The 20,627-nt window shown below is 48.5% G+C and overlaps 2 protein-coding genes across 2 annotated transcripts in view; both read left to right on the top strand.

Annotated features, from left to right (window-relative positions):
- LOC132570901 (zinc finger protein 658B-like) overlaps positions 1-11,937 on the top strand; it is a 39,467-nt gene extending 27,530 nt beyond the window's left edge. Inside the window, exon 2 of the mRNA XM_060237539.1 lies at positions 9,488-11,937. Within this exon, the coding sequence (XP_060093522.1) occupies positions 9,488-11,937 (2,450 nt within the window). The remainder of the gene's footprint in view (positions 1-9,487) is intronic.
- Positions 1-20,627, top strand: part of LOC132571576 (zinc finger protein 420-like) — an 895,908-nt gene that overhangs the window by 301,452 nt on the left and 573,829 nt on the right. The window lies entirely within an intron of this gene.

The raw sequence follows: 20,627 nt of genomic DNA, 5'->3' as shown, positions 1-20,627 counted from the left end.
AAGTAAGTCTTAGAAGAGGAGAGGGGGGTGGGGAATAAACTTTTAGGTTTTGCAGGGGGGGGGGGAGGCCAAACCGTGGCTGTCCTTGGTCAGCCAGCTCCCTCCGGTGCAGCCATTTTCTCCAAATAACAGTGCTTATTTCCAGAGGCCACAGAGATCAGCTCCCCTGTAGGAAAGGGTGAATGCAGAGGGCAGCGGGGAAGGGGGGGGGGGGCTCCGTGGAATCAAAGCCAAAGGCCCCCCCCCGCCGTCTCCAAACATTCCAAACCTGAAGTTGGCAACCCTTGCAGAGGGAGGAGGTCTTCAGAAGGGCCCTGAGAACAGGTGGAGGTGAACAGTCCAGGTTTGTGAACACCCTGGAGGAAGGTCTGAGTTCTCCTTCGGCCCAGCCTTCCCTCTGGGACTGGTCTACCTTGCAGGGTGGGTGGGTGGTGGAGAGAAGGGGGAAGGGCACAGTGGAGCTCCTGGAGGATGGGGGGAGTGGAAAGGGCTGACTCTGAGCTGGGGAATTTCTGAGGGGGACAGGATCCTGCAGGAAATATAATGCCCTAGAGACACCTGAGAACAGGTGCAGGTGAACAGTTCAGGTTTGTGAACTCCCTGGAGGAAGGTCTGAGTTCGAACTTGACTCTCCTAAGGCCCAACCTTCCCTCTGGGACTGGTCTACCTTGCAGGGGGGATGGGTGGTGGAGAGAAGGGGACCCTAATAAAGAGCATAGCCCCATCCTGGAAGCCTTTCTCTCACCCCGTTTGCTGCCATCCCAGAGCTTAGAAGGTTATTTGTTATCATTATTGTTAAATAAGGGAAGTTTTTGGTTTTCACGCTTAGAGTGTACTTGGGTAGTTAATTTCATACTGTTAGATAAGTTTGTATTTCAAGGATTCCAGCGCAGACCCTTGGCAAAGACCTAGAAGGAGGAAAAGAACCAAGCCCTCTGTGAGTGCGAGGGGCCCCCATGTTGGCTCCCCCCCACAAGGAATTCCACCAACATCTGTGTGTTTCCTTCTCCCACTAGTGCCAAAAAATAATTCCCTAACCTTTCCCTATGATGTTCTTATGAGGACTGTTATTCCCAGGTTTTGTTTTTATAAGACATGTGCATTATGTTTGGTCACATCTTGCGCCTCTCAGACTTCTGACATATAATCTATTTGGCTCTTATCTTTAGCAAGTTTGGCCACCTTTGACCTAAGCAGTTAAAGTGGCAGTTAAAAACAACAACCGAATAGTCAAAAGACTCTTGAGTTGTGCCTATGAAACAAAAGAGCAGAGATTATTTTTCCACACAAGAATCCACCACTGTGAGGAACATGGCATGTAAACACACGGGAAACATCGCTCCTGCTCCAAACGCATCACCCCTGCCCCATCCCTCCACAGCTCACTTGGCAGAGGCAGACATGACACGATGCCAGATTCTCCCTCCTGTGCTGGGGTTAGGGTGCAAGGATGGGCATCCTTTTGCCAGGCGAGAGAGGCACAGACCCCCAGGCAGCACAACAGGGAGGAACACCAGAGCACAGTCCCAGGAGGGGAGGGTTCAGATCTCGTTAAGGGAGATGCCAACAAGACTATGAAGCCTGCCTTTGGGGGGCCCAGTAAGGAATCCCAGATGGGATCACATGTATGAATCATTCATGCTGATTGGCTTCTCGCAATGGCAGGTATTTCGGCTGACCCTCCCCCCAACTACCATCTCCACCACTGAGATAATTAGTAGCCATGCAAAGGTCTTCAGAGTCTTGGCTTTATTCCAAATAGTCTGGACTCTGGAAAATGGCCCTTCTTTCAGGGTGAGCGGGAATACGGGGCCGGGAGAGAACTGTGATAATTCTCTGGATGAAGGACTTGTGTTTTATTTCCTGCTTCTCTTGGGGAATGGAGGTTGTACTTATATGTGCATCTATGTGTCTGCAGGATTGTGTGTGTGTACCTTCCTTTTGACACACTCCTGTCTGTCTCTCTCCATCCCCTCAGGGAGAAGCCTCCCTTCAGAGCCAATTTAATAAAGGCAGCTTTTCAGAGACCGAGGTGACTCAAGAGAAGGGGAAGGAGATGGAAGAGCAGGACCCAGAAGGACCTCAAGCTGGCAAGAGAGCAAGGAAGAGTCCCCATCCCATCCCACCTGGAAGTGGTGCTGAATTCTGGAAAACAGCTGTGCCAGAGGTCCTGTCTAAAGACACCACGATCTCAGATGTACACTGCCAACCCTTCCGGCAGTTCTGCTACCATGAGGCCGATGGGCCCCGAGAGGTTTGCAGCCAGCTCCATGGACTTTGCAACCGGTGGCTGGAGCCGGAGAGGCACACCAAGAAGCAGATCGTGGACCTGGTGATCCTGGAGCAGTTCCTGGCTCTCCTGCCCCAGGAAATGCAGGGCTGGGTCAGAGGATGTGGGCCGGAGACCAGTTCCCAGGCAGTGGCCCTGGCCGAAGGTTTCCTTCTGAGTCAGGCAGAGGAGAAGAGGCAGGCAGAACAGGTGAGAGGGATTCTCTCCTGCATGTCTAATTCAAGCAACTAAATCTGTCCTTATCTTAAAGTTTCCTTGCCAGATAATTGCCCAGAGCTTCTTCTGCTAGAAGATTTCTGATCCTTGCAGGTACATCACCAGCTCTGCTGAGAGAAGGGTGCAGAATCTGGGAGTGGGGCAGGATCCCTTACTTGGTCTCTTTTCCATTCCATCTCTTATTGAGGAAGACTCAGCATGGGTTCTGTAAGGGAAGATCTTGCCTCACTAACCTGTTACATTTCTTTGAGGGGGTAAACAAACTTGTGGACAAAGGAGACCCGATAGATGTTGTTTACCTTGACTTCCAGAAAGCTTTTGATAAAGTTCCTCATCAAAGGCTCCTTAGAAAGCTTGAGAGTCATGGAGTAAAAGGACAGGTCCTCTTGTGGATCAAAAACTGGCTAATTAATAGGAAGCAGAGAGTGAGTATAAATGGGCAGTCTTCGCAGTGGAGGACGGTAAGCAGTGGGGTGCCGCAGGGCTCGGTACTGGGTCCCATGCTCTTTAACTTGTTCATAAATGATTTAGAGTTGGGAGTGAGCAGTGAAGTGGCCAAATGTGCGGATGACACTAAATTGTTCAGGGTGGTGAGAACCAGAGAGGATTGTGAGGAACTCCAAAGGGATCTGCTGAGGCTGGGTGAGTGGGCGTCAATGTGGCAGATGAGGTTCAATGTGGCCAAGTGCAAAGTAATGCACATTGGGGCCAAGAATCCCAGCTACAAATACAAGTTGATGGGGTGTGAACTGGCAGAGACTGACCAAGAGAGAGATCTTGGGGTCGTGGTAGATAATTCACTGAAAATGTCAAGGCAGTGTGCGTTTGCAATAAAAAAGGCCAACGCCATGCTGGGAATTATTAGGAAGGGAATTGAAAACAAATCAGCCAGTATCATAATGCCCCTGTATAAATCGATGGTGCGGTCTCATTTGGAGTACTGTGTGCAGTTCTGGTCGCCGCACCTCAAAAAAGATATTATAGCATTGGAGAAAGTTCAGGAAAGGGCAACTAGAATGATTAAAGGGCTGGAACACCTTCCCTATGAAGAAAGGTTGAAACGCTTAGGGCTCTTTAGCTTGGAGAAACGTCGACTGAGGGGTGACATGATAGAGGTTTACAAGATAATGCATGGGATGGAGAAAGTAGAGAAAGAAGTACTTTTCTCCCTTTCTCACAATACGAGAACTCGTGGGCATTCGATGAAATTGCTGAGCAGACAGGTTAAAACGGATAAAAGGAAGTACTTCTTCACCCAAAGGGTGATTAACATGTGGAATTCACTGCCACAGGAGGTGGTGGCGGCCACAAGCATGGCCACCTTCAAGAGGGGGTTAGATAAAAATATGGAGCAGAGGTCCATCAGTGGCTATTAGCCACAGTGTGTGTGTGTGTATATATATATATATATATTTGGCCGCTGTGTGACACAGAATGTTGGACTGGATGGGCCATTGGCCTGATCCAACAGGGCTTCTCTTATGTTCTTATGTTCTTACCTGTTTCCCTGGCTGCTGTTTCAGTTACGGGGATCACCTTTGGAGATGGAAGCTGCAATCCCTGAGGAAGAAGGAGCTTCCTTGGAGCAGGGGCAGAGGGTGCAGGCTGTGGAGCGTGCCCAAGATGCCCTCTCCTGTGGTAAGGACTCCTTGTGCCTGGGTGTGATTGGGGCAACCCGTGAATGTGGTGGGTAGAGAGTTCAGGTTGGGGGGGATACTTATTTCTACAGACAACACAGAGTTAATTGGTGGCACTCAGTGTCCACAAACTGTGATGCCTCTAAAAGGAGAATAGAATAATTCCTGAAGGTCAGTGTTTCTCATTATATTAAAAAAAATCACATCTCACCTTCCTTCCATCAGAGTCTCAACTTGCCAAGGTGGGGGGGAAGGTAGATCAGCCTCAGCAGAGCTCTTCAGCCTGGTGAATAAAGGGAACCTCCACCTTCTAGGGCAGCCGAAATTGTCCCTGGGGGCAAATACCAATGGGGAACTGTGGCTTCTGTGCTTGTGCTTGAAGCGTCACCTGGGGGCTGCTGTGGGCAGCAGGTGGTGGAGGAGGGATGGCAGGCGATGGCCCAGCACTGCCAGGAACTTTGGGGAGGGTCTTGGGGTGGGACTTGGGACAGATGTGATATCTTGTTGAAGTTGCATCTGGCTGAAAATCTGGTTGTGAACTTAGCATGCCCAGAGACACTCTGAAAACTCATTCTTATTTCCTTCAACTCTCCAGAACTTCTTGATTCGCATCTGGTACATTGTGACAGTGAAGTTTCATGCTATGGCTTTTCCACCAACCCCTTTCCCTCTCCATAGGGCAGGGGTGGCCAACGGTAGCTCTCCAGATGCTTTTTGCCTACAACTCCCATCAGCCCTAGCCAGCATGGCCAGTAGCTGGGGCTGATGGGAATTGTAGGAAAAAACATCTGGAGAGCTACCATTGGCCATCCCTGCCACAGAGGAAACCGAAGTCTTACAGAAATCTGAAAAATGTGCTGCCCAAAACTGAACACAATACTCCAGGTGAGGTCTTACCAGAGTAGAGTAAAGTGATACCATCACTTCACGTGATCTGGACACGATACTTCTGCTGATACAGCCCAAAATTGCATTTGCCTTTTTAGCCACCGCATCACACTGTTGACTCATGTTCAGCATATGGTCCAGCATATCATCCACCTCACTGCTCCAAAGTGCCTAATAGAGAAAGGAAGAGAGCATCCTTCTCTTGAGTGTCTGAACAGATTACAGGAAGGACAGGTTCTCAGAGCCAAGCAAGCTGGAAGAGTAAGCAAACAAATGGTGGCCAGCATAAATTGTTTTATTACTCTCTATACCGGCAAAAGTAAACATTCTTCTAAGCACATCCTCTACGCCAGGGGTGGGGAACCTCCGTCCCAAGGGCCGTATATGGCCCTTAAGGTCACTTGGTGTGGCCCTCAGGGATTGCTGGGCCAAACCGAGCCATGTGGCAGCCTCTCTCGGGCCTGGCTTGCCGGCCAGAATTGCTGCAGGGCCTGGAAAAGTTATTGTCACAGTTCAGTTTGCACTTGATTATTCCAGAGGGTGTGGCCTAATATGCTAATGAGTGTGTGACCTAATATGCTAGTATTAGGGAATGTGGTCTAATATGCTACCGAGTTCCTGCTGGGCTTTTTTCTACAAAAAAAGCCCTGTACCTATGGATTTGCCTAGGGCGGCAGGCCAGGTGTGTGTGTGTGTGTGAGTGCCAGATTAGGCACTCCCCACATGACTTCAAATAGAAAAACAATTATTTGCATTAATTTTGCTGGCCTGAATCATTCTCCCTCGGTGGAGCACTGTTTTTTAAGTTGATATTTTTTTATGGCCCACGAAGGATGTTATAAATATCCATATGGCCCTTGGCAGAAAAAAGGTTCCCCAGGTTTTGTTTTTTTAAGACATGTTTATAATGTTTGTTCATGTCTTGCGCCTCTCAAACTTCTGACATATAACTTATTTGGCTCTTATCTTTAGCAAGTTTGGCCACCTTTGACCTAAGCAGTTAAAGTGGCAATTCCAAACAACAACTGAATAGGAAAAAGACTCTTGAGTTGTGCCTATGAAACAACGGAACAGACATTATTTTTCCATCTGTGAAACTGAAATGCACAATTCTTGCAAAGGACACAAACACTCAGGCAGGCACATAAGAATGTAAAAATTAAAAAAGGGGTGGGGGTGGGGTTGAATAAGCCTGTCCTTAGGCCAAAGCCACAATATCCTCCCCACAAGACCCCCCATTTTCCCTCCAGGATGCTCCAGGCTTCTATGGTCTCCTCCTCCCAAGGGACAAACCCCCTCCTCTTTCTACAGAAGGTCTCCCCCACCAGCAATCCCATGTCAGAGAGTGCAGCCAATTGCATTGCTCTTCCATACATATTCCCCCCCCCCCGCAAATGCATCTATGGGGGGGGGGGTTATATTTATTTCTTTGTTTGTTTGAGTTTTAGCTCGCACTTCCCGTAGAACAGGCTCAGGGTGGGTTACATCATAAAAAAAATCAACAATGAAAAAAAAGCATTTAAAATATATAAAATCTAAAATTACAACGTAACAGTAGAGACTAAAATGGGAAATTCTGCCTCACAGACATGGCCTTTCCACCAACCCCTTTCCCTCTCCATAGAGCAGGGGTGGCCAACGGTAGCTCTCCAGATGTTTTTTGCCTACAACTCCCATCAGCCCCAGGCAGCATGGCCAATAGCTAGGGCTGATGGGAGTTGTAGGAAAAAATATCTGGAGAGCTACCGTTGGCCACCCCTGCCATAGAGGAAACCCAAGTCTCACAGAAGTCTGAAATATTCTGGCAGCATTTATAACCCCTGAGGCTCATAGGTCTCTGCTGCTTCTCTTCTGCCTCTCCCAGAATGTAATAAAAAGTATTTTAAAAATCTGTTGAACATATATAGGGTAAGGTTTCACAACCCCAGAAAGGAGGTGTGTGAAGCAGGGAACAAATAAACAAACACCCTTCCTTCCTCCCTTGTCTCAGGAACAGGCAGTGAACAGATGCTCTTGAGCCTTCATCTTTTCAGAGGGGTGGAAACGGCTGCTGCACCTGCAATCCAGGTAGGAGAGATGAGGGGGTGTGGTTGGACAGCCAGAGTCCGTCCTATTTTCTCAGTGGAGTTTTTGCTCCTTCTGTTTCTACAAGGAGTCTGTGTGAGAGATCCCTTGAATACTGTTCCATTTACCCTCCCAAGCCTTCCTTTCCATATCTTCCCAGACAACTCCCTTCCAGTGTGCAACCTCTGCCTGGTGTGATCTCTGAAGAGGAGGGAATCTGCTTTTTCTTCCAGGGTCCCTTTTCCTTTGAGGAGGTGTCCGTCTCTTTCACGGAGGCAGAGTGGGCCCTGCTGGATCCAAGACAAAGAGCTCTGTACAGGGAAGTCATGCTGGAGAACTATGAGAATGTGGCCTCTCTGGGTAAGGATCTTTCATGGGTGCCGTTCCGTTGCGATGTGGAATGAATCCAAATACTGAATAGCACTGCATCATTTTGAGGCATGTCCTACCACTAGGGGAGGGGCTGTGGCTCCCTGGCAGAGGATCTATGTGGAATGAAAAGATCTCCAGTTCAACCGGCAGCATATCATGCAAAAGGGGCTCTTGATGTTCCAGCCACCCCAAAAGTATTTCAAGTGAAGGCAGTTGCAGAAAGGCTCTGTGGCGCTCTGATCGGCCGTTCCTCTTCCAGCTCTGCTGCTCTTCAGAGGGTTCAGACCAAATTCCTTAGAGCGAAGCTGCAGGTCCCCAGATGTGTCCCGAATGTACTGACATGACTAGAAACTGGCACTTTGAAAATGGAAGACAAAATGGCTTCACTCGATCACTGGTTGGAATGGAACTTTCAACCTGAGGGACTAGTCCGGGGTGGCCAAACCGTGGCTCTTTCACACAGATCGTGTGGCTCTCAAAGCTCCCTCTGCCCTGTCGACCAGCTTGGAGGAGGCAGTTCTCTTTAAATCACTTTTCCAAGCAAAGCCAGCTGGGAGCTTGGAGAATGCAGTAAAAGTTGATTTCTTTTCACCTCTCTCTCCCTCCTCCCTCCCCATCTATTTTCCTCCCTCCCTTCCTTCCACCCTTCCTCCCTCCCTTCCTGCCACACTTCCTCCCTCCCTTCCTTCCTCCCTCCCTCCCTTCCACCATCCCTCCCCCCTTCTTTCCTTCCTTCCACCTTTCTCCCTCCCTCCATTCCTTATTTATTTCTTTATTTCTCAAATTTATATCCCGCCCTCCCTGCCGAAGCAGGCTCAGGGCAGCTTCCTTCCCTCCCTCCCTTCCTTTCTTCCTTCCCTTCCTCCCTCCCTCCCTTCCTCTTCCCTCCCCGATCTTTCTTCCTTCCTTCCTTCCTTCCTTCCTTCCTTCCTTCCTTCCTTCCTTCCTTCCTTCCTTCCTTCCACCCTCTCCCTCTTCCACCCTCTCTCCTTTACTCCCTCCCTTCCTTCCCTCCACCCTTCTTCCCTCCCTTCCACCATCCCTCCCTTCCTTCCACCCTCCCTCCTTTCCTTCCTTCATTCCACCCTCCCTTCATCCCATCCTTCCTCCCTCCCTCGAACACACCTTGATGTAAAGAAAAACCAGAAAAGCCTTCACAGTGGCTAGATGTGAGGCTCTCCCCTCTGTGGTGCTTGAGGGCAGATTCAGAAGAGATCCAAATTCTGAAGAGAGACTTTGTGAATGTGAGTCTGGGGAGACAGAAAATATTGAGCGTCTGATGCTTAGTGGTATCATGAGGTTCGAGTTAGATTAATTCAGCCTCTTATAAAAGAGATGCCTGGGCAGACAGATGGGAGGGGGACGTATTTTTAAATATTAATTATTCTCGGGGTAAGGTGGATGTGTGGTTCAGATCAGCCAAACTTTCCTCCTATAGTCATATAGATGCTGCTAGATCTTACTCCCTTTCCAAGTGCTAACAGTTTCTTTCTCTCTATCCCAGCAGAAGATGAGCAGAGGAATGTGGAGGGTGAGGAACTTTATCAGAAAATGCCACATAGAGTTAAAAATGAAAACTTGAACAAAATTGTCAGGAATCAAGACAAACCTAAGATAAAGAAAGATGGTGGTATGGTTGAGAAGCATTATGGAAAAAAGCAGAATGTACATTTTCCAAAGCACAGGATAATGAAGGCAAGGAAATCCATTCAGTGTGGAAAGTATTTCAGAAATACATCACAGCTCCTTGTACACCAAACAATACAGAGAGAGGAGAAACCTTCTGAATTCTCAGAAATGAGTAATAAATTCAGTCAGAGTAGAATCTTTCAGCTGCACCAAAAAACCCACAGAGGAGAGAGAACTTTTACATGCCCAGAGAGTGGAAAGAGATTAATTAAGAGTGGCACTCTTCAACGTCATCAGAGAACCCACACAGGGGAGAAACCTTTTGAATGCTCGTGTGGAAAGAGATTCAGTCAGAGTGTCAGTCTTCAACGTCATCAGAGAACCCACACAGAGGAGAAACCTTTTGAATGCTCAGAGTGTGGAAAGAAATTCAGTGAGAGTGGCACTCTTCAACATCATCAGAGAATCCACACAGGGGAGAAACCTTTTGAATGCTCAGAGTGTGGAAAGAGATTCAGTGAGAGTGGCCATCTTCAACGTCATCAGAGAACCCACACAGAGGAGAAACCTTTTGAATGCTCAGAGTGTGGAAAGAGATTCAGTCAGAGCGGCACTCTTCAACATCATCAGAGAACCCACACAGGGGAGAAACCTTTTGAATGCTCAGAGTGTGGAAAGAGATTCAGTGAGAGTGGCATTCTTCAACATCATCAGAGAACCCACACAGGGGAGAAACCTTTTGAATGCTCAGAGTGTGGAAAGAGATTCAGTCAGAGTGGCCATCTTCAATATCATCAGAGAACCCACACAGGGGAGAAACCTTTTGAATGCTCAGAGTGTGGAAAGAGATTCAGTGGGAGTGGCGATCTTCAACGTCATCAGAGAACCCACACAGGGGAGAAACCTTTTGAATGCTCAGAGTGTGGAAAGAGATTCAGTTGGAGTGGCAGTCTTCAACTTCATCAGAGAACCCACACAGGGGAGAAACCTTTTGAATGCTCAGAGTGTGGAAAGAAATTCAGTGAGATTGGCACTCTTCAGCGTCATCAGAGAACCCACACAGGGGAGAAACCTTTTGAATGCTCAGAGTGTGGAAAGAGATTCAGTCGGAGTGGCAGTCTTCAACTTCATCAGAGAACCCACACAGGGGAGAAACCTTTTGAATGCTCAGAGTGTGGAAAGAAATTCAGTGAGATTGGCACTCTTCAGTGTCATCAGAGAACCCACACAGGGGAGAAACCTTTTGAATGCTCAGAGTGTGGAAAGAGATTCAGTCGGAGTGGCACTCTTCAGCGTCATCAGAGAACCCACACAGGGGAGAAACCTTTTGAATGCTCAGAGTGTGGAAAGAGATTCAGTGAGAGTGGCATTCTTCAACATCATCAGAGAACCCACACAGGGGAGAAACCTTTTGAATGCTCAGAGTGTGGAAAGAGATTCAGTCAGAGTGGCACTCTTCAACATCATCAGAGAACCCACACAGGGGAGAAACCTTTTGAATGCTCAGAGTGTGGAAAGAAATTCAGTGAGATTGGCACTCTTCAGTGTCATCAGAGAACCCACACAGGGGAGAAACCTTTTGAATGCTCAGAGTGTGGAAAGAGATTCAGTCAGAGTGGCACTCTTCAGCGTCATCAGAGAACCCACACAGGGGAGAAACCTTTTGAATGCTCAGAGTGTGGAAAGAGATTCAGTGACAGTAGCAGTCTTCGACATCATCAGAGAACCCACACAGGGGAGAAACCTTTTGAATGCTCAGAGTGTGGAAAGAGATTCAGTCGGAGTGGCAATCTTCAACTTCATCAGAGAACCCACACAGGGGAGAAACCTTTTGAATGCTCAGAGTGTGGAAAGAGATACAGTGAGAGGAGGAATCTTCAGCTTCATCAGAGAACCCACACAGGGGAGAAACCTTTTGAGTGCTCAGAGTGTGGAAAGAGATTCAGTGAGAGTGGCGATCTTCAACGTCATCAGAGAACCCACACAGGGGAGAAACCTTTTGAATGCTCAGAGTGTGGAAAGAGATTCAGTCGGAGTGGCAGTCTTCAACTTCATCAGAGAACCCACACAGGGGAGAAACCTTTTGAATGCTCAGAGTGTGGAAAGAAATTCAGTGAGAGTGGCGATCTTCAACGTCATCAGAGAACCCACACAGGGGAGAAACCTTTTGAATGCTCAGAGTGTGGAAAGAGATTCAGTAAGAGTGGCCATCTTCAATGTCATCAGAGAACCCACACAGGGGAGAAACCTTTTGCATGCTCAGAGTGTGGAAAGAGATTCAGTGACAGTGGCAGTCTTCGACATCATCAGAGAACCCACACAGGGGAGAAACCTTTTGAATGCTCAGAGTGTGGAAAGAGATTCAGTCAGAGTGGCACTCTTCAGCGTCATCAGAGAACCCACACAGGGGAGAAACCTTTTGAATGCTCAGAGTGTGGAAAGAGATTCAGTCAGAGTGGCAGTCTTCAACTTCATCAGAGAACCCACACAGGGGAGAAACCTTTTGAATGCTCAGAGTGTGGAAAGAAATTCAGTGAGATTGGCACTCTTCAGTGTCATCAGAGAACCCACACAGGGGAGAAACCTTTTGAATGCTCAGAGTGTGGAAAGAGATTCAGTGACAGTAGCAGTCTTCGACATCATCAGAGAACCCACACAGGGGAGAAACCTTTTGAATGCTCAGAGTGTGGAAAGAGATTCAGTCAGAGTGGCAATCTTCAACGTCATCAGAGAACCCACACAGGGGAGAAACCTTTTGAATGCTCAGAGTGTGGAAAGAGATACAGTGAGAGGAGGAATCTTCAGCAGCATCAGATTACACACAGGGGGGAGAATCTTTAGAATTCTCAATCTCTATCCCAGAGGGGAGAATCTTTAGAATTCTCAATCTCTATCCCAATGGGAGCACTTCCCCCCCCCCCACCCTTTGAACGTGCTGATAAGCCGTTTGTCCGTCACCCTCCGTTACTGCAATGGCAACTCTCATCCTGTAGGTTCCAATGAGGCTAAGGGGAGCAGGGGATGGGAGAACAGAGTAATGCATCAGAGAATACAAACAGGAGAAACATTTCAGTGCTTAGAGTTTGAGAGAAGATTCAGTTAAAGCAGCACTCTTCAGCTGCATCGAAGAACCCACACATGGGGGAGGAAACTTTTGAGTGTGCAGATTCAGTCAGTGTGACAATTTTCAAAGGCATATATGAACTCATAGAATGGAGAAACCTTTTGAATTTCTTTGAAAGCGATTCAGTCCAAGAAGTTCTCTTCTGCCCTGTCAAGGAACCCACACAAGGGGAATCTATTCAACCTCTTAGCCTGTAGAAGACCTTTCCTCCTACTTCATATCTAAATGACAACCACAGACCACAAAAAGTATTGAAAAGATGCCAATTGCTGTAAAAGGTTGAAATCCACAAAAGAAACCTTATTCTAATCAGAAAGAAACGTTAAAAGCGCTTGGGTAGGGTATAAATCTGCATTCTTTTTCTTCTTTTAGGGTTGTGTCCAGTTTCAGCTTGAGGACCAACAAAGTTTTATTCTGAGCTTAACCTTCCACGTGCAAGCACACTTCTTCAGATAGTGAAAGAGAACTTCCTCAACCCTTCCATCTAAGTAGAAAGGGGGTGGGCGGACGGTTAGTTGCCAGGAAAGGCTAATTAGAGTCAAGATGCAGAATGAAATGGACCCTGACTTGGAGAGTCCCGGCAAGCCTGATCTTGTCAGATCTCAGAAGCCGAGCAGGGTCGACTCTGGCAAGGACTTGGATGGGAGACCTCCTTGGAATACCAGCAGTGGGGATGCAGAGGCAGGCTTTATTTAGCTACCTCCCTGAATATCCTCCAGGCCTCCAGCAGGGGTCAGTCACCAGAGGTCGTCATGGCCTTCAGATGGACACACACACACCAAAAGATGAAGAAGAAGATGCATCAGTCACTGGCCATAAATACAGCTGAGTCTGGACAAAAGCAGCTGGTAAAACGTAAGCCAGGGGTGTCCAAACTGTGAGTTGGGAGCCACATGTGGCTCTTTCACGCATATTGTGCAGCTCGCAGACGTTGAGGAGAAATTTAATGCAGGCTTACTCTCAAGTAAGCTTGCTTCACACTGGGACCACAGTTAGCCTCTGAGCACTTCCCATAGATAGATATTTCCACCGTGTGTGAAGGGGAGAAGGAGGGGGAAATAGGCAGGCTTCCAAGCCCTTCTCCACCACACAGATCACCCACGGACCTAGAGCGGGGAAAGCCAGTGCAAAAGCTGAGAGAGCCACTGGAAGGAAGGATGGAATTAAAGGGGGCAGTGCTGGGTTCCCCCCTTAGTTTCATAAGAACATAACAATAAGAGAAGCCATATTGGGTCAGGCCAATGATCCATCCAGTCCAACGCTATGTGTCACACAGTGGCCGGAAAAATTATATATATATATACACATATATATACACGCTGTGGCTAATAGCCACTGATGGACCTCTGCTCCATATTTTATCCAATTCCCTCTTGAAGCTGTCTATACTTGTATCCGCCACCACCTCCTGTGGCAGTGAATTCCACGTTAATCACACTTTGGGTAAGAAGTTCTTCCTTTTATCCGTTTTAACCTGTCTGCTCAGCAATTTCATCGAATGCCCACGAGTTCTTATATTGTGAGAAAGGGAGAAAAGTACTTCTTTCTCTATTTTCTCTATCCCATGCATTATCTTTTAAACCTCTATCATGTCACCCTGCAGTCGACGTTTCTCCAAGCTAAAGAGCCCCAAGCTTTTTAACCTTTCTTCATAGGGAAAGTGTTCCAACCCTTTAATCATTCTAGTTGCCCTTTTCTACACTTTTTCCATTCTTATAATATCCTTTTTGAGGTGTGGTGACCAGAACTGCACACAGTATTCCAAATGAGATCGCACCATCGATTTATACAGGGGCATTATGATACTGGCTGATTTGTTTTCAGCTCCCTTCCTAATAATTCCCAGCATGGCGTTGGCCTTTTTTATTGCAATCGCACACTGTCTTGATATTTTCAGTGAGTTATCTACCACGACCCCAAGATCTCTCTCTTGGTCAGTCTCTGCCAGTTCACACCCCATCGACTTGTATTTGTAGCTGGAATTTTTGGCCCCAATGTGCATTACTTTGCACTTGGCCACATTGAACCTCATCTGCCACGTTGACGCCCACTCACCCAGCCTCAACAGATCCCTTTGGAGTGCCTCACAATCCTCGCTGGTTCTCACCACCCTGAACAATTTAATGTCATCTCCAAACTTGGCCACTTCACTGCTTACTCCCAACTCCAAATCATTTATGAACAAGTAAAGAGCATGGGACCCAGTGCTGAGCCCTGCGGCACCCCACTGCTTAGAGGAGAGCCAGTTTGGTGTAGTGGTTAAGTGTGCGAACTCTTATCTGGGAGAACCGGGTTTGATTCCCCACTACTCCACTTACATCTGCTGGCATGTCCTTGGGTCAGCCATAGCTCTGGCAGAGGTTGTCCTTGAAAGAACAGCTGCTGTGAGAGCCCTCTCCAGCCCCACCCACCTCACAAGGTATCTGTTGTTGGGGAGGAAGGTAAAGGAGATTGTGAGCCTCTCTGAGACTCTTTGGAGTGGAGGGCGGGATATAAATCCAATATCCTCTCACCGTCCTTCACTGCAAAGTCTGCCCATTTATACTCACTCTCTGCTTCCTATTAATTAGCCAGTTTTTGATCCATAAGAGGACCTGTCCTTTTACTCCATGACTCTCGAGATTTCTAAGGAGCCTTTGATGAGGAACTTTATCAAAAGCTTTCTGGAAGTCAAGGTAAACAACATCTATTGGGTCTCCTTTGTCCACATGTTCATTCACCCACTCAAAGAAATGTAACAGGTTCGTGAGGCAAGATCTTCCCTTACTGAACCCATGCTGAGTCTTCCTCAATAACTCGTATTCATCAATGTGCCTACTCATTCTGTCCTTGATAATAGTTTCTACCGACTTTCCCGGTATTGAAGTCAGACTGACTGGCCTGTAATTTCCCAGATCTCCTCTGGAACCCTTTTTAAAGATGGGGGTGACATTTGCTCTTGGAGGAGCTGTGTTTAGGAACATAGGATTCATGGCAAAGAGAGATACATAATGATGCAAACAGAGGTGAAAGATTTATATAATGCTTGTGTGTTTCCTTCTCCTACTGGTGCCAAAAAATAACCCCCTAACCTTTCCCTATGATGGTCTTATGAGGACTCTTATTCCCAGGTTTTGTTTTTTAAAAACTCTCCTTTTAGCATGGTCATATTGTCAAGTGCATACTTATGCATTTATCTTTCTGTGCAAAAAAAAAGTATTAAAAAAAAGATGTGTATAATGTTTGTTCATGTCTTCTGTCTCTCAAACATCTGACATATAATCTATTTGACTCTTATCTTAAGCAAGTTTGGCCACTTTTGAGCTAAGCAGTTAAAAACAACAGACTGGGAAAGACAGGGCAGCCAGAGGGAGGATCGGGGTGGGGGGCTGCTGCGGGATTTGTGCTGCAAGTGGGACACAGTTGCCAACCTCCAGAGAAGTATATCTGAAAAAATAGAACTTTGACAATGTCACTGCGTTTAACATACATCTATTCAAGTGGAGATATCAGTAACAAATTTTGCACAAAATTCCCAAAGCTGAGTCCAGGCACAGCGAACTTCAGAAGAGCGGATGCCATGCTATGGCTTTCATCAGTATGAAGCAGAATGAGAGTAGGGAAGGGGGCAGGCGAGCAAGAAAGCCAGCCTAGAGTGGGGAAGGCAGTGCGAGAGCAGGGAAGGCAGCCTGAGAGCAAGAAAGATGGCGTGAGAGCAGGGAAGGAGGCAGGCGAGCAAGAAAGCCAGCCTAGAGTGGGGAAGGCAGTGCGAGAGCAGGGAAGGCAGCCTGAGAGCGAGAAAGATGGCGTGAGAGCAGGGAAGGGGGCAGGCGAGCAAGAAAGCCAGCCTAGAGTGGGGAAGGCAGTGCGAGAACAGGGAAGGCAGCCTGAGAGCGAGAAAGATGGCATGAGAGCAGGGAAGGAGGCAGGCGAGCAAGAAAGCCAGCCTAGAGTGGGGAAGGCAGTGCGAGAGCAGGGAAGGCAGCCTGAGAGCAAGAAAGATGGCGTGACAGCAGGGAAGGGGGCAGGTGAGCAAGAAAGCCAGCCTAGAGTGGGGGAAGGCAGTGCGAGAGCAGGGAAGGCAGCCTGAGAGCAAGAAAGATGGTGTGAGAGCGAGAAAGCTGGCGTCAGAGCAGGGAAGGCCTCTGTGAGTTAGGGGGGGGGGGTTTCCCAATTTGGCACACATACCCCAGGCTGCCGCCCTAGGCAAATGCCAAATTTGCCAAGTGGAAGGGCCAGCTCTGATCCGTGTTTCTTCTAGATGGTTTCTGATGTCCTTCAAAGAGCAGCTTCTGGGAGAGCTCTCTCAGCCCCACCCACAGGGTTTCTGTTGTAGGGAAAGAAGATAAAGGAGATTGTGAGCCGCTCTGAGAGAGAGAAGGGCGGAGTATAAATCTACAGTCTTCTTCAAAAACATGAATCCAAGGCACGGCTCCACATGGATCCTCAGGGTTTTTGCTTTGGGTCCCCCCAACATCAACATCAAATCACATATCATGTCCAGGGACACTGCTTGCACCAGAAAAACCACGCATCCATGGCAACACCATGCTGCAAAGATATGGTTCAAACCCACAAATTCTCATGCATCCTCATAGTTTTTGCATCGGATCGCCCCAAATTCAGCATCAAATCACACATTATAAACATGGCCACAGGTGACGCCACAGAAATCCTGCATCCACAGCTTCACGGCAACACCACGCAACAGAAACATGATTCCGAAGCACGGAGCCTCATAAATCCATATGATTTTTTTTTTTTGAGGAAATGAAATCAAAGCACCATCACACTGTAGCCCATCTCTTAGCCTGCAGGAAGCACCACAAACATCATGCATACCCTTCAGTCCCCTGCCCCCCACCAGCTGTGCACCACGGCCTGCCTGCCCCCAAAGTGGCCGTCAGCATCTCCCTGGACGTGCAAGGAAGCGCCGGGAGGCCCCACCAGGTTTTCTCTCCAGGGGGGCAACAGAAGCGCTCAATAGTCTCTTGAAAGAAGACCCTCATCTCATCAGCACTACCCCCCCTTGAGTTTTACGGTCCTTATTCTAGGGGGGACCCAGCTGCAGCCTCCTTTTTCTGAGCTGCCTCAGCAGCACTGGGGACACCCCGGGAGGAGCGCAGCCCCCTGCTGCAAAGTTACTCCCGAGCAGCCCCGTTGAGCAGCACAAGGCGAGGCTGACCGCAGCCTACATGAAGCTCCTCTGCAGCACTGGAAGGGTTAAGACCGCCGAGCTGCTTTCTAGAGAGGCCGAGCAAGAGGGGGGGCAGGAGAGGGAGGGGGCTTTTCCTGGGGGAGGGGGAGGGGTTTGCATTTGCAGGGCGATGGAGGAAGGGAGAAGCCTGCAAGGAAGCTGCAGCAGGAGAGAGACGCTTTGCAGCCGCCGGATCCTGCGAAAGTTTACTTGGAAGTAAGTCTTGGGGGAGGAATAAGCATTTAGCTCTTGGGAGGGAGGGAGGCGGGAATCATTGCAAGCCGGGGCTGTCCCAGGTGCGCCGTTTTCTCCCAGGGAACTGATCTCGGTCTGCTGGAGGTGGGTTCTAATTTTTGGAGAAATTCAGGTCCCACCTGGACCAAGAGATTCACGGAAACACCTCCTAAAGCCACCATAATCAACTACTGTGAATACATAACTAACAGGTTTTTAATACAGATCCAAATATTAGTTCTTATGCTCAGTAATCAATAGATCATTCCGCATCTCTTTCACACGTATATCCTTTCCACAGTTCACAATATAAAGTACCCTAAATGTCCCTTAAAGTGCAAGCGTCCTCTCAGCCTCTCGCAAGAGAATGCAAAAAGCGCTCCTGCTGAGCCTGTGTTCCTTGAATAAAGGGCTTGCAAAAAGTATTGTCAGTTTCACATGTCGATTTCAGTGCAAAGTGGGGGCCTTCTGGGGATGGCCTGGATCAATCTCTCAGGGATTTCTTTGGCACTTGTAGTGAACTTTCTTGGTTATTTATTCAAGGTAGTTCATTGATTCTTTTGGCTTCACCCCGTAGAGGTTGGTTACTCTGGTAGGCAGCAGTTTTGTTCAGCTTTGGAAGCAGAGTTTGTTGGGGATAAGCGATAATCAGTGTAAGAATAGTTAACTATGAAACTGACATTCTCTTGCTGGTGATTTTCATTCTGCAAACCAACAACCCAAGCTGGCCTTTTGGGGAGTGGGATGAGTTAAGAAAGGGGTGGGGGCTGGGGGAAGGGAAGGCCAGCCTGCCTTGGCTGCAGCCCCATCCTAACCTCCGGATGTGGGGCCAGTGTGGGGCTGGGGCTGCCCAGCAGAGGAGAGGAACATTTGAAAGACCCCTGTTGCCAAGGTGGAGAGCGCCTAGCAACCCCATTAGTGCTCATGCAAGCGCCACCCACACCCACCAATCAGAGCATTAGGCGGCTCCCCTGACAGGCAGAGAGGGGTGGAGCTTGCTGATGTGGCCACGCCCCCAATATATGCAAGGCCTGGAGGAACAATTTCTACACAAGAATCCACCACTGTGAGAATCATGACATGAAAATACATCAGGGGGCTCCACAGATGTGGGTTCGAGTCCCCACCTGCATCAGTGTTTTGCAAAATGGGCACGCAGGGAGAGAACACGCCTGCTCCAAACACATCGCTCCTGCCCCATCCCTCCATGGCTCACTTGGCAGAGGCAGCTGTAACAGGATGCCAGATTCTCCCTCCTGCACTGGGGTTGGGGTGCGAGGACGGCATCCTTCTGCCAGGCGAGAGAGGCACAGACCCCCAGGCAGCACAACAGGGAAGAACGCCAGAGCACAGTCCCAGGAGGGGTCGGTTCAGATGTTGTTAAGGGAGATGCCAACAAGACTATGAAGCCTGCCTTTGGGGGGCCCAGTAAGGAATCCCAGATGGGATCACATGTATGAATCATTCATGCTGATTGGCTTCTCGCAATGGCAGGTATTTTGGCTGACCCTCCTCCCAACTACCATCTCCACCACTGAGATAATTAGTAGCCATGCAAAGGTCTTCAGAGTCTTGGCATAGGCTTTATTCCAAATAGTCTGGACTCTGGAAAATGGCCCTTCTTTCAGGGTGAGCGGAAATACGGGGCCGGGAGAGAAGTGCGATAATTCTCTGGAAGAAGGACATGTGGTCTATTCCCTGCTTCTTTTGGGGAATGGAAGCCGTATTTATTACGTGCATCTGTGTGTCTGCATATTTGTGTGTGTGTGTGTGTGTATCTTCCTTTTGACTCACTCCTGTCTGTCTCCCTCAGTCCCCTCAGGGAAAAGCCTCCCTTCAGAGCCAGTAGTTATAGCTGGTAGTTTTAAATTGTTTTAACTTTGTTGTCATCCTCCCAGAGCCAGTTCATGGGAAAGGGCGGAGTACAAGTTAACAAAAACAGAACAAAGTGAATAAAGGCCACTTTTGAAAGACAGAGGTGGCCCAAGAGAAGGGGAAGGAGATGGAAGAGCAGGACCCAGAAGGACCTGGCAAGAGAGCAAGGAAGAGTCCCCATCTCATCCAACCTGGAAGTGATGCTGAATTCTGGGAAAGAGCTGTGTCAGAGGCCCTGGAAAAGTATACCATGACCTCAGATGTGCATCGCTAATGCTTCCGGCAGTTCCGCTACCATGAGGCTGATGGGCCCCGAGAGGTTTGCAGCCAGCTCCATGGACTTTGCAGCCAGTGGCTGAAGCCGGAGAGGCACAACAAGATGCAGATCCTGGAGCAGTTCCTGACTCTCCTTCCCCAGGAAATGCAGGGCTGGGTCAGAGGATGTGGGCCGGAGACCAGTTTCCAGGCGGTGGACCTGGCCGAAGGTTTCCTCCTGAGTCAGGAAGAGGAGAAGAGGCAGGCAGAACAGGTGAGAGGGGATTTCCTCCAGATGTGTCTAATTCAAGCAACAATATCTGACCTTCTCTTAAAGTTTCCTTGCCAGATAATTGCCCAGAGCTTCTTCTGGTAGAGAATTTCTGCCCCCTGCAGATAACTCACCAAATCTGCTGAGAGAAGGGTGCAGAGTCTGGGAGTGGGGCAGGATCCCTTCCTTGGTCTCTTTTCCATTCCATCTCTTACCCCTCTCCCTGGCTGCTGTTTCAGATGCGGGGACCACCTTTGGAGATGGAAGCTGCAATCCCTGAGGCGGAAGGAGCTTCCTTGGAGCAGGGGCAGAGGGTGGAGGCGGTGGAGCGTGCCCAAGATCCCCTCTCCTGTGGTAAGGACTCCTTGTGCCTGGGTGCAGTTGGGGCAGTCTGTGAATGTGGAGGGTAGAGAGTTCAGGTCAGGGGAAAATGAAGCAACTCAGAGTTCATTGGTGTCACTCTATGTCCACAAATTGTGAAGCCTCTAAAATAAGATTAGACAAATTCCTGGGGGTCAATTTCTATCATTAATTAAAATATATACATTCCTATCTCACTTTCCTTCCATGAAGGTCTTGAATTGCCAAGGGGGGAT

This window comes from Heteronotia binoei, chromosome 5 (assembly GCF_032191835.1).
Source record: "Heteronotia binoei isolate CCM8104 ecotype False Entrance Well chromosome 5, APGP_CSIRO_Hbin_v1, whole genome shotgun sequence".
Classification (NCBI taxonomy): Eukaryota; Metazoa; Chordata; class Lepidosauria; order Squamata; family Gekkonidae; genus Heteronotia; species Heteronotia binoei.
Note: the sequence above shows the minus strand (reverse complement) of the source record. Positions and strands in the feature narration are given on the sequence as shown.